The sequence below is a fragment of the Amia ocellicauda genome, chromosome 17 (genome assembly GCF_036373705.1).
Source record: "Amia ocellicauda isolate fAmiCal2 chromosome 17, fAmiCal2.hap1, whole genome shotgun sequence".
NCBI lineage: Eukaryota > Metazoa > Chordata > Actinopteri > Amiiformes > Amiidae > Amia > Amia ocellicauda.
This window is the reverse complement of record NC_089866.1, coordinates 11,169,176-11,182,761: the sequence shown is the minus strand read 5'-3', so window position 1 is coordinate 11,182,761 and position 13,586 is coordinate 11,169,176. Positions and strand designations below refer to the sequence as shown.

General features: G+C 47.9%; 1 protein-coding gene across 1 annotated transcript; it reads right to left on the bottom strand.

The window, feature by feature from the left end:
- Positions 1-2,225: 2,225 nt before the first annotated feature.
- rai1 (retinoic acid induced 1) lies at positions 2,226-12,781 on the bottom strand. The gene is made up of 4 exons (XM_066689732.1): positions 7,416-12,781; positions 6,906-6,999; positions 6,471-6,520; positions 2,226-3,850 (listed from the first exon to the last, which is right to left on the bottom strand). The coding sequence occupies exons 1-4, from the start codon at positions 12,762-12,764 to the stop codon at positions 3,842-3,844; spliced, it is 5,502 nt and encodes a 1,833-aa protein (XP_066545829.1). The 5' UTR covers positions 12,765-12,781; the 3' UTR covers positions 2,226-3,841.
- Positions 12,782-13,586: the final 805 nt, after the last annotated feature.

Genomic DNA, 13,586 nt, shown 5'->3' with positions numbered 1-13,586 from the left:
CCTTCCCTCATCTGTGTTCGGCGTTGGTAGGGAAAAGCCATTACACATGCACTAATGAAGCGTGCATGTGCACTGCGGTGGAAAGAAGAGACTGGTGCAAAACAATGACAATAAAAGTGATTCCTCGATAGTTAAGTCCAATCCAGTGTGGATTAAAAGGACCAGTGTGGGCCCTAGTCAGCACTGAATGACCGCATGGTGGTTTTAATTTATTCAACAATCTGCTGCTCCCCTCCTGTGCTCTCCACCACCCATCACTCAGGTTTCACTCTCCACACTGGCTTCCTATCTCTGCCTGTATTCACTTCAAAACCCTTGTCTTTCCCAAGCCCTCTCTGGACCAACCTGCTCCTTCATACCTCCTGTGTCCTGTCTCTCCTTCCTACTCTCTGTTCCTCTCCTGCCCCACAGATCTAGGTTGAGCTGCCCCTGAGCTTCAGGACTGCACAGAGTGCGGCCATCCTCTCCCAGTGGCTCCTTTAGACACCTTTCTTATCTCCGCTTCTATCCATTATTCCCAGTTGGTGTGGAGGAAATTTGCAGTTGGGTCAATCTTGTGCCTCTGTTTCTACCCATTTGTATATTGTGTAAAGCACATTGTTTTTTCCCAAACACTAATATACAAACAAAACGCCTTGGTCAAATGTAACCACTAAATGACTTAAGAAGATGAAGGCGAAAATGGGGAACTGATCAGGAATTGATTTCCCTGGCTATGTTTTTGACACGTAGGCCCTTACAGCTTAGAAGCCAATTAATTTTGCACCACTCCCCCCTCCTCCCACCTTCTCACTGTCAAGTAGCCACAGCTCAGAGGAGAGGTTGGTGTAGGCTGCGACACAGTGGGGGTCCACAGCTGACTGAGTGAAATGGTGACAATGAGACACACACAGAGAAGGAAGGAGGGATGGACAGCAGACTGTGCTTCTGCAGGGTGGTTCTGTAAACCACAAAACGAAACAGCCATAGAAAGAAGAAAAACCTCAGTATTCAGATGTCATATTGCTGTAAATAAACTTGGCCCAACTGTCTACAAATAAACCAGATAAAGGCCTAGACCAAATCAAAAAGCTCACCCACCAGCTAACTACGAATCCCAATCCAGCACTTGATGCTAGGTTTTCAAAGAAGAAAGCCTTTGACAAGAATCAATTAATAAATAAATAAGCTGCCATTGGGTACAGGTTTGTACTTCGGTATGTCAAAATGTGCATTTGGCTTAGGCCTCTATCCACTTCATTTTGTTAACAAAAAGCAATTGAGGTCTTTAACTCTGACTCCTCACAATTCTGTTCTGCTTCCAAAGCCTGTTTATCGGCTGCCTTCCTGAACAGGCAATGTGCATTCTGGGCTGGCAGAAGTGGCTGTGTGGTGTAGTCCTACGTGCAAAGGCCTCGGATTGGAAGACGAAACATTGTCGCCACGTGATCCAGTGATGTAGGGGAGTTGACGGAGAAAAACTTCAAGAGTTTATTAGCTGGTAAGACGTAATTTTGACTCCTTTTGACCAGATGTGAAGAGGAAATGCACACAGGTTGTGGGCAGACAGCCATTTGAGGGCATTCTGAGTAGCTGTGTCCCAAACTGGGCAGAGATGCGTGCTGACAGCTTGAAATGACCCACCATATTCTTGCAGTTCACAAAGAAATGTCCACTGTGATCAACGTTTAGAACCTATGAAACAAAGCCTGGGTGTACTGCTGTTCTAGGTTCGTGCGGATTCTTGTTACGTCTTAAACCAAGGGATCAAAACATTCTGAGTCTCCAGGGTTTCGATGTCATTCCGATCAGTGCAGGTTAACTGATATCAGCTCGGGCCTGTGGGTCTCTCCGGCCCGGTGCTGCAGGGCCCCTCCTGTCTTCCGGATTGTGCTGCAGCTGAAAGCTCAGTGACTTAATTGCATCTGTAATGGGACCATCTGCAATGGTTCAACAGCTGACAATAATAAAATTAAGCCATTTTAGTTCAGTTAACAGGCTAAATCTGCATCTGCCATCTCTTTGCATTGCGGTCCCATCAGATGCGGTCCTAAATCCCAGTATCTGAAAGCTATTAGAGATCATTAAGCCCAACATGAGTACTGGGCCACTGACTCAGAAGACACAACGTCAAAGGACACAGTTATTTCACATCAGTGGTGACGCTCATCCAGACGGAGTGGACGGCGACTCACAGACTGACCTCCACCCAGTCAAGCAACATTCCAAAAATGTCCTTTTAATTCATTCTTTTTAATAACATTTTAAAGGCAATAACATATTTATTTTATAGAAAATAAACATCTCTAAGAAATACTATACACAATTATTTAAGTACATCACATCTTACAATTAAACATAGTCAAATACTTATATACACCATTAAATAATAATAATAATCATAGTAATAATAATCCGAATAATTGGGTGCAGTATCCATCTGTGTTACCTTAATTGTAATGGAAATTGTCATTTAAAAGATCTGGTTTTATGTCAGTTACCTAAATGAATATAAATTCTTCTTATACCAGGGAATAGACTAGCTGGGCTGTTACTGTCACATTAACAAAACTTGAGTTGAGTCTGGATTATGAGCTGTGAGCTACCTACACAGAATACTGCACTTCCTCTGAGCAGACGTCTGTGTGCCGAACGCCGCCCACAGTCTCGCATGGTGCAAATGACAACAGATAGCAAAAGGAGATCTGTGCATAATCTAGAATTTCATTCTTTCGGCTGATCTGGTTTATAAAGGCATGAGGTACAAGAAAAATATCTTTATGAAATGTGCCCTTTTTAAAAAACAAAACAAAAAAACACACAACAAACCAACAAACAAACAAAATCAATTGTTTTAAGAGCTGGCAGCTACATGTGCTCATGTCAAATTGCAGAACTGAAAGTCGTTATTAAAAATAGGAAGTTAAATATACCATATATTCCAAATGTACAGACGTGCCAGTTTGTCAGTGTAATTTGTGAATGCACACTTTGAAAACATATCTCAGAGGAGCGATATGTGGAAAATATCAGAATCAGAATGTAGTCCACTATAGACACTGTGACCATTAGAACATTGAGCTACATTCCTGGGATAGGAGTAAACACATTCCTGAATCTTGAATGTATTGTAACATTGAATTTTATGCCAGTATAGTGTTTCAAAGTGTGCATTGAAAAAGGTTATGGGGATGGGGCTTGATTAAAATAAATAAAACAAAACAACGCCCCTATCCCTCCAAAATACATAAATAAATAAATAAAATAAATCGGCACATTCTTTTATTCACTTTAAATTCCAATACAAACCCAAAATAACCAACAGCTGTATTGTTGTATTGTGTTGTTGTTTAGCTTTTTGTTTTTTTGTCTTTTTATTGTTGTCGTCTTCTAAAGTCTTTTCTTTTATAGGAACAACAAGCAGAAAAGGTCACTCTTGTTTTTATCCTCTCCTTTCCTTTGCCTTTTTTTTCTTTTTTTTTTTGCAGTCTGTCAATTCCGGAACACTGAAAAAACACTGGAAGCGATTCCTGAAGAAAGACTAAAGGAGGGAGGAGGAGGAGGAGGGAAAAAAAGAGAGGTGAGAGAGAGAGACAGGGAGAGACAGGGAGAGACGGGGGGGGGGCGCGGGGGATGGGGGGGGACTGCCCTTGTATGATAAGAATACTGTTGAGTTCTCTCTCCATCTGCCGCTTCTCAGTATTGCTGCTCTAGTGCTACAGGCAACCCCTCTACAGGAAGTCTCAGCGTGGAGCATTGAGCTGTAATCCATATTGACTTGTCAGCACAGGAATGGACGTCCTTTGATGCACTGCATAGAAGGAAATCTTCACAGGACCGGCTGCCTCCCGTTCAGCAGGCTTTACATCGCCTGCAATTGAGAACAGAGCAGACGTGCATTAGAGGCTGCACAATTCCACTCACACACGCAAATGAGTATATATCTGCTTGTGTGTGTGCCTGTGTGTGTTATTTGTATTTGTATTACATGTACATATTGTAAGGATGCAACTAACAAGAGTCCTAACAACAGAATTCAAATTAAGAGTAGTACAAATAATCTTGTAAATTGTGAAGATATGAGTAATGGTAGTGATAATAATAATTAAACAGTGCTGTCTAGTCAAAGTGGGTGAGCCACTTGAAACGTCGGTAAAAGAAGTTCAGCAATACTCTCAGTCCACGTGGCTTCATTTATAAACACAGCAATATATCCACACTCTATTAGCAAATGTAATTGGGCTCGTTCTCCTGCTGGCACTAATGGATTGCACCAGCGGTCAGGCGCTATATGGAGGCTGTTTCTCGTAAAGTGCTCTTTGGCTGCCTGTGTGTATTGGGATTACTTTGGACGACAATGTTACTGACCATATTATAGTGGGGGGGGGGTCCTGTAAACCTACCAACGTTATAGCACATCATGTCACATGGCTGGCAGCCGGACAAGGACTCAAGGAGAACCCTGAGTTCAGATTGTTTTTTGGCTGCACTGAAATATCACCAGGGGAGGGGACAATGTCCTCTCACTGCCCTGTGGGGCATGACTGGCACAGTATTGCTCCCTGACTGTCTATTAATAGGTCTTGAGCCACTGTTAAAAGAAAAGAGAAAAAAAAAGACAAATCCATAGGAACAGGAGCGTTGTTTTGGAACTGGGCCTAGATCGTAGAGAAAGGTCTTGGAACCCACACTGTAGGGATCTGGGCAAGTCGTTTTTGCAGATAGACCTTTGCTACTCAGTTATGCAACGTCTGCTGAAACCTGTGTGGCTGCCCACAGCGGCTATATTGAGCTGACCGGCCACCTCTCTGAGCTCGCAGTGGGAGTGGGAGTGCCCTGTAATTGTACTGTTTTTTCCTCTCCGTGTTGCTGTGTGTCTCAGCCCAGCCCCTGTAGCCTGGTGTTGTACTGGTCTTACAGAGGTAAGGCTCACAAAACATGTATCCTTATTTATCTGCACAGTACAGAAATAATAGGCATTAATCTTTTGCCTAGGAATTTGTATAGGAATGATTGTGACTGTGACTGCTACTGAGACCGTTTTGACCTCCGCCCTCCCCATCTCTGACATTGTGTTGTGTGGGAGAGGTGTTCAGTGCAGATCGCATTGATCTTCATCCAGGTTTCTCCCTCTCTCTCTCTCTCTCTCTCTCTCTCTCTCTCTCTCTCTCTCTCTCTCTCTCTCCTGTCTCTGTCTTGTCAGAGCAGGCAACGCTTTTTTTCCGCTTTGTCAGTCATTCCTCAGCTGAATGTCAGCCTGAATTCCCAATCTGACCTTCTCCCTTTCTCTAGTACGTAGCGCAATGTCCGATCTGGCCAGTAGGTGGCGAAAGATGCAACCGATTGAATTCGATGGCAGCTGCTGAAATTGCTGCGTGTGGATCACGCTGTGTAATCTCGCAGCCCCTATGTAATCAAACAAACAAACCAGGATGCTTTTAGACTGGGAAAGAGACTGAAGCTCGATTCTGCAGCTTGATGCCAGAAGAGATACGCTGAATTTTTTTTTGCAGTCTCGTGTGTGTGTGTGTGTGTGTGAGACGCAGTTGTGCTTTGGCCTCTTAGGGAATGGCTCTTTCACGGCTGCTTCCTTTCTGAGAGGATACAGACATGGTCGACACATCAAAACTTATGATCTTTTCTGCTCGCCTGCTCTCTGGGTGTAAGAGGGGAGAAACCAGGCGGCTGGCACTGGCTGCATATCTCTGTTTTGCCTCTCTATTATTTTTACCCAGGATGAGGCAGCATTTATAGACGCTGCCGAGTGCCACAGTGCTGAGCCCAGTCTGTCTCTGTTTACCGAGAGTGATCCCTTTTAAGAGGCTCACTTTATGAACAGGCCTCCATCGGGCATTGCGTACGGGTCTTGTCAATCCAGGCTGGCAGCCGCCACCGCGTGCTAAGACACAAGACCGCCCCCCCCAGCTTCAGCACAGCCGTCGAGCTCGACTGTCGCTGCTCCCGCTGCCGCCCGTGCTTCTGTGCATCCAGATAAAGGCGAGAGCTGCCATAATTGCACAGCTCCCGACAGCGAGCATCTCAGAGAATTTAATTAGCGGGCCTGTGTTAACGTGAATGTCAGTCGAGCACTCTGCAGTCAATAGCTGGAGCTGGACACTGAAGGACGGCCGTGTGGTTCGGCTAGATTCCCCGGAGGAGTCAGTACTCTCACAGACACACTCTCTCTCTCGCTCGCTCTCTCTCTCTCTCTCTCTCTCTCTCTCTCTCTCTCTCTCTCTCTCTCTCTCACACACAGTTGCTTTAGTAATGCACCAAATTCAATTAGCTCTCGGTCTAATGCCAAATTCAAAAAAGCTGTCTTTATTGTGGTCTGGGCAAAAAAAAATACAACCAAAACATTGAGTTATAACAAGTGACCCGCACACAGCACTACTGCATTGTGCTAGTCATAGCTAAGGGGACAGATCCTGGCAAATGGAATTGTCTTTTGCCCCTCAGTATCTTTTACACAGATTGTTGCCATCACTTACCTTGTGTTTTGGACATTTCAAGGAGAAGTTTTCTTCTTGTAACAAGCAGCCTGGAACAGAGAAGAAGTGCCGAACATGAGCAAAACCAATAAAGGGTCTGACAAACTCCATTACTGCATCTCCGGCCATCCGAGCACACCTGCAGTGTGATTTGCATTGCTCATGCACTATGTGGGGCCACCTCATTATCAGTCCATGTCAGTTGCAAGGGGATTCATGTAATGATGTAGGTGTAAGGATTTCAAACGGTCAGAATTTGGAAAAGAACAGCGTGCTGGAATTGCAAATTAAATCTAATAGGACAGCAAGCCCAAAAAATAAAAACGTTTGATAAGCTGGCAAAGTACTTAAACAGAAAGATACACCCACCTACCCGTACTCAGACAGACAGAGACACACACCCACACACAGCCATGCCAATTTCAGAGCTCTTACCCATCTCTTTGGCACAGACATAGTGGAACTTCTGAGGGCATCCTTTAGAGCAGCAACTTACTGACGCACCGAGGTCCTGGCACTTCAAACAGCTCTGTAGCAATAGAAAGAAAAACAGCTATATATATTATTTTTTTATTATAATTTTTTTTTTGACTGGTTAGAGGAGGAGGTTAGTATATGAAGCACATCTATGTGGAAAAGACCATCTTAATTGATAGTTTTCTATCATTCACCTAGTAATGGTCTTGTCTGTGCATGTACGCTATCCTCCCTAGCTGTACAGTATAGTACATATATAATATATAGTGGTACCATTAACCATATGCAAGCTGTCTGGGGACCACAATGTGTCTGTCATGTTTCTATAATGATAAAAGCTAAAGTTGCTTTTGAAATGGCCAAGGAGCAATATTATAATAACTAAAGCTGGCACACTGGTGCACTGAGGGAGACGTGGCTGTGAGTGTTTGTGGGAGCAGGTTAGACCGGAGTTCAAAAGAGGTTTACCATCTCGTTGGCAGAGAGCGCGGCTTCGTGCAGGCCGAAGAGCTTCCCTGAGACCAGGAACACCCCGTTGGTCCAGACGGCGCAGGCCTCGTGTACCCAGTGCTCTTTGGCCTCGGCCTCCAACTCCAGTCGCTGCAGAGCCGCCCCTGCCCCCTCCTTCAGCTTCAGGAGCTCACTCTCCCCTTCCCCTGGCTTCCTGTCATACCCCTGAAACTGATGCAGCTTCTTGTACCTCTCCCTGAATTTAGGCCTCACCATGCCGTGCTCCCCCGTGACCCGCTCCGTTCTCCTGGGCCGCCCAGGCGCATTGCCACAGTGGCTGCTCACTCCAGGGCTCTTATCACCTTCCTGCTTGGTGGTGTTAGGCTGCGCAGTACTGCAATTCATTCTGACTCTGTCTTCCCTAGACTCTAATTTGCATTTGAAAGACAGCGTCTTCCTTGGTATGCTGTCCTCTGGGTAGTACGGTCCACACAAGTCCCCGAGCTCTCTGTAATTTGCTGGCTTTCCACACAGGCAGCAGGTTAGACACCTGTCAATCAGGTTCTTGTTGACCAAGGGCCCCTGCAGCATGACAGAGGAGTTCGGGATCGCCTTGGCAACAGCAACAGGGTTTTTTATCTTGGCAGAGCTCTTTTTTCTGGCCTGCAGAAGCAGGAATTCTTCCTCCGGCCTGTTAACAATGGTACAAAGGGAAGCAAACTCTTTAGAGCTGTCAATGTGCACGTAGGGGCTGAAAAAAGGCCTGTTTTCATTTTTCTGAGGTTTGTAGGAGATGTATTTGAGACGAATTTCAGGCTGCTTTTCCTCAACCAGAGGGCTGCTCTGCTTTCTGTGTCTGTTCTTCAGCCGACGGCCATTCTTGCTTGTCTTTACAGCATTTAAATGCTTCCTGCTCCTCTTGGTTGGCCCTGTTTTCTTAACAGTCTTTTGCTTTTTGCTGCTTGGTTTCTCTGGCAATTTGACCTGTCTCTTTCTTGGGTGGGCTAGCTTACGTTTCCCCCTTTTCCCTGTGCTGGGTTCAGCGGTGCCCGGTGTGCTGTTCTGCGGATCCCCTCCTGGGGGAGGCAGTGCAGGAGAGGGCTGCTCTGTGGGAGGAGTACTGTCAGGGGGTGCAAGCCCAGGGGCTTTCCGTTTTTTCCGCCGCTGCTTTAAATGCATCTCGTGGTTGTTTTTGATCGCTCTTTGTTTAGCTAGTCTGGGCGTGTTGACCTCATGCGTGCCAGCCTCCAGGGCCAAGTCAGGTGGAATGCTGGCTTCTGCTGCTACTGCCTTCTTCCTTCTGGGAGTGGGGGCTTTGATGGGACCTGGGTCTTGCACACTTGTCACGCTCAGCGAGACCGCCTCCTCCCCAGGTTTGATCTCTGCTGCTTCTGTCGGTTCCTTGTTCTCCAAACCGAGTGGTGTGATCCCTGTGGTTGGCTCCCCTGGCACACTTTCCACCTGCAGGCTTAGGGCGTGCTTTTTCGAGCCCGGAGACGTGATCTTTTGAACTAGAGCTTCATATTTCAGACCCCTGCCTTTTCTGGGAGGCAGGTACTTGGTTTTGGCAGGGTACTGAGGTGGGACACAAGGGCTGGTGCTTATACTAGCCAGGGGGGTCTCTTTGGTTAGGAAGCTGCTCAGAGAGACTTTGAAGTGCTCCCCCCGTCCCATTTTCTTCTTGGGACTCTTCACTCCTCCCAGTTTATTTTTCAAAGGGGGCTGCATGGCCTCTAGCTTGCCTGCTTTCACCCCTCTCTGTTTCTTGACAGGCACGGAGGAATGACAACTGGATTTCCTCTTGATAGGGGGCAGGACCTTCTCATCGGACTTGTTGGTCGAGGTTTTTATTCTGTAGACGACTTTGCGGTGAGAGCCCACTATGTTCTGCTCTGGGCTCACCAGGGCCTGCTCTTTCAGGAAGGCGGCCTTCTGCTTCTTCATGTCTTTGAGCTTTTTAGGCAGCATGCACGGTGTCCTCTTTTCCTTTCCCTTCTCCTTCAGCAGCTTCTCTTGCGTTGGCTTCCGGGATCTCAGCACCATGGGCTTGGAGTCTTTAACCGGGGGTGATAAAAGCAAGGTGGTATCCTGGTTCTCATCCTGCTGGCTGGCATCAATCAATGTCCTCCGGCCCTTAAAGTGGCCTACGATGGCAAGCTTGGGGCCTTTCTGCTTCTTCCACTTAATTTTGGAAAGTGGACCCTTGGGCTGACCCAGAGTGTCTTTGGTGGAAACTCCCTTGGGGAACTTGGGGGTGACTTGCCTTTTCAGGTGGATGCAAGCCTTGGGAGCCGCGAGGGCCGTGAAGGAGCGGGTGCACATACGGGAAGGAAAGTTCTCAGCGTACAATTTGGGCGTCAGACTGGAGAGGTCCTTGTGTGGCATGCCCATCTGATCTGGCAAAGCCATGCTTTTGCTGGAGGCCATGCTGTTCTCTTGAGGCGTGGCTGGTACACCCTCTCCTACCAGACTAGACAGTCTCCTAATTCGCACACTTGTGTACATTAATCGCCCCTCTTGGCTTCTTTTTTCCTCCGCGTGTTTCCTGTTAAAGGGACTGAGGTCGGCTGCTGGGCTGGGGGTTTCGGGCTTGGTGGGGCAGTCGCTCCCAGGGTCTACTTCTTCGTCACCTTTCTTCGGGGAGGGGGGAGTGTCAGCCCAGGAAGGGGCTGAGTGCAGGATGGATTTGCCCGGCAGCTGTGGAGTGTCAGGTTCCAGCACGGCTGCGTCGTGACGGTCAATGTGGTCCCTTGGCTGGGACAGAGGTGTCACTTCCTCATTAAGTGCTGAGAACGTTATCTTTGTCGGGTGTTTCGAAGGTGAGATATCACAAATAACTGACCTCCTTTCAGAGCTTGCGAAGACTGTGTCTTGCAGCTCTGTCTCTTCCCTTTCTGTAGCAGCAGGAGACTTGCTTCCTTGCTCCTCTCCTAGGCTGCTGAACTCCCCAGACTCCTGGGTCCATATTTTATTATTCATGACCTCCTCAGAGGACAACACGCTCTCCTTTTCCTTTCTGACTTTAATAGCTTGACTGGATAGGACAGCGTGCAGCTCTTCAAACGGTGCCTGCTTCTCTTTGTCGGCTACTGAAAGCTTCTCCTCAAACAGCTCGCTCCTGGAATTGAAATGCGGAAACTCTGAGTCGTGCTCTTTCATGGTTAAATATTGATCTTGTACAAGGTCATCGCTCCAACTGAACGGCGCGTTTTTCCCTGAGGCGTTTGAATCAGTGGGAAACTCTGATTTATACATTTCACTTTCCACATCAGAGCCCCCGTCTGTCTTGCAATTGAAGTCTGAAGGACTTGATGGCTTCTCCCCATCGCCCTGCTCGTCTGGAACATACTGGTTTTGCAATTCTTGGTAAATCTTCTCTTCCATGTCGCTGGGGTAGCCTTTGCCTATTAGCGCTTTACTGATTTTATGAAACAGGGATGGATATTTGCCATCTTCAGGCCATTCTTCCTGCTCAGCCACACAAACTTCGGCGACGTCATCCTGATCCATCACCAGCTGCTCTTTCAGCTCCTTTTTGTCTTCACCTGTTTTTTCAGGCCAGGCTGTCTCCTCAAAGTTTTCTTTCAGAGAGTCTTTCAGACACTGGATGTCAGCAGGGGAATTCTTCTCAGGTTTCAGAGGACTGGGCACCAGGACACCTTTGGGAGACTTTTCCTCCCCTATGCTCTTCAGCAAGGTGGTGAGGTTCTCACCCGATTCTGCGTTAGGGAGGCTGTGGATGGAGTCATCAGATTTGGTGGACATGTCATCGGGGGACGTCACAGAGCAGGAAGACACGGTTTCCAGGGTGTGCTGAGAGTTTGTAGTTGCCTGTGCCGGGCTTCTGTTTTGAGTGCAGTAGTAGTAGCTCCTCTCCAACTGGTCTTCAGAACTGCTTGAGTATTCCCCCTCCTGTATCTCAGTGTGGACAGACTGTGGTGTGCTGAAGACTTCTGGCCCAGGTGTGATCAGCTGCGCTTCTGTGCAGGAGCCATCCTCCAACACTCTCAACTGGCCTTTGAAGTCCTCCGCCTTTTTGGGGTTGCGCTTGCTGCTCTTCTTGTTGGCCACCATGGCCTCAGAGAGCAGGAGCTGCTGCACATTGTTGGAAATGTTCTCCACTTGAGAAGTTAGGGCGTTGAGACTCCACAGGCTGGGATTGGACAGAAGCTTCTCAGAGAACCTATCCTTGAGGGAGCCGGCATAGCTGGTTGTTTGGGGGTTGAGGCTGGACGAGGAATGGGAGTGGGGAGGCAGCAGCAGGCTCTGCTCTCTCAGCCCGCTGGAGGATGATGCTCCTGTGGTGATGGGCTGCTGGTTGTACTGGAACGTTTCTGGGTTGACCATTAAGGGTGAAGGGGTGGAACTGTAGGAAGGAGACCTCCCTACTGATCGCGCCGGGGAGTGACTGGAACTGGGGCTGCAGTTTTGATAGTACTGCTCTGGGGACCTCACGGAAATGTCTGTCAGGCAGTAGTTCTGTGGGGGTTGGCTGAAATGTTGGTATTTGGAAAGACCATCCTGGGTATTGGGCATAGCCTGCAAGGGGGGCTGTTGTTCATAGCTAGCTCTGGAAGGTGCCTGTTGGTAGGTATAGTTGCTCTGGGGTCTGTAGCTGCTTGGCTTGATGCTGCTGCTGCTTCCCAGCTGCCTGTTGTACTGGGAACTTGGGGGCATGGCATAGCCTTTGTAGCAGTGGGGCGTCTGGTTGCATTTTTCCACCGCAGGGTATGAAGGGGTGGAGGAAGAGAGGGACTGGGAGTGCTGGGGAAAGTGGAGGGGCCCCTGGGAGTAAGTCATGGGTGACGGGGAGGTGTCCTGGGGGAGTTTTGGTTGGTGGTGCGTTGTGTATACTGGGGGGTTGGGCTGGCTAGGGTGGGAGCACTGACTCTGGGATATAGGGACCAGATTCTGCTCAAGGTACTGGCCGCCAGCGCCCCCACCCCCGGCCGCTGCCTCCAGCCGGCCCACCATGTCCTGCTCGTACTGGGGCAGGTGCGAAGTGTCCTCCCACTTCTGCTGCAAGTGGCCCTCACTGATGTACTGAGCCGAGTAGGCCGCGCCCACATGGTTGCCGTAGCCGGCGCTGCTCTGCAGGTGCTGCCCGGGGATTTTGGTTCCTTTGTATTGCTTCTCTGCCGAGGCCGAGCCGCCGCTGTAGCCAGGGTAGGCCTGTTGGTTGTAACAGTCTTTCGCTCCTGCCGCCGCCGCCGCTGCCGCCGCTGCCGCAAGAGTGTGCGCCTCATAGCCCTGTCTGGTCTGGCTGTGATGATGTCTGTAAGTCTCAAGGCGGGATAATTCATGTGTCTCCTGCTGGTAGCACTGCTGGTTGCCATGGAAACCACTCCGCTCTCTGAAGGACTGCATGGCCTGAGCTCAGGTTCTCTCTCTACAAAACAAAACAGAGAATGCGCTTACTTCCAGCTCACTGTGTTTATATTTACATTTTTTTTGCACTCCCCCCTCCCTTTCTTTCTTTCCTTCTTTCTTCATTTTTCTTTCTCTCTTTCTTCCATAGGATTGACATCAAACTGACTTTAAAATTTGCTTCAGGTTTCCTGCTCCCTTCTTAATAAAAGAGGGAGTGGGTGACTCATATCCTGTGCCTATTTAGAAATTAACTCCTTCATTTCCTAATGGCTTGTCAAAGAAAATAACAGCTTGTCCATTCATTGACTGCCATCCTATCGCCTGCCTCCCCCTCCCCCCCCCACACACACATGCTATTGAATATAATAGCCTTCCTACACCACAAAATACAAGGGACTGAATCTATTCTTCTTAATGCGATAATGATTTTTTATTTTTATTTTTTTATTTCTTATTACACTTGCTTGTGCATTTTGTTATGGTATAGAGGAGGCATTTGAACATGCGCTAGCTGCTGCAATTTTTAGTAGACATAAAAAGCGGTCAGCATTGTTATCAGGAAGAAAATAAACCAGGCATCCCAATGCTCAGAATTCCCAGTCTGCTTTTGGCTGGTAATTGCAGTGACATGTCAGAAATGTGTGATTCACACTGTGCTAACATCATTATCCCTGGTCTTTTATCCGGAGAACACACACACTCACACACAGTCTGACTCACACTCACACACAGACACATTCACACACTCACACACAAACACACACACAGAGGCACAGACTCACACAAGCCCACACACAGACACACACACAGATCAAGGAC

Excerpts from the sequence above, each read along its gene's own strand:
- rai1 (XM_066689732.1), bottom strand. The coding sequence starts at position 12,764 with ATGCAGTCCTTCAGAGAGCGGAGTGGTTTCCATGGCAACCAGCAGTGC. Across the intron at positions 7,000-7,415 it reads CGCTCTCTGCCAACGAGATG|AGCTGTTTGAAGTGCCAGGA; the intron begins GTAAACCTCTTT and ends CTATTGCTACAG. Across the intron at positions 6,521-6,905 it reads TGTCTGTGCCAAAGAGATGG|GCTGCTTGTTACAAGAAGAA; the intron begins GTAAGAGCTCTG and ends TCTCTGTTCCAG.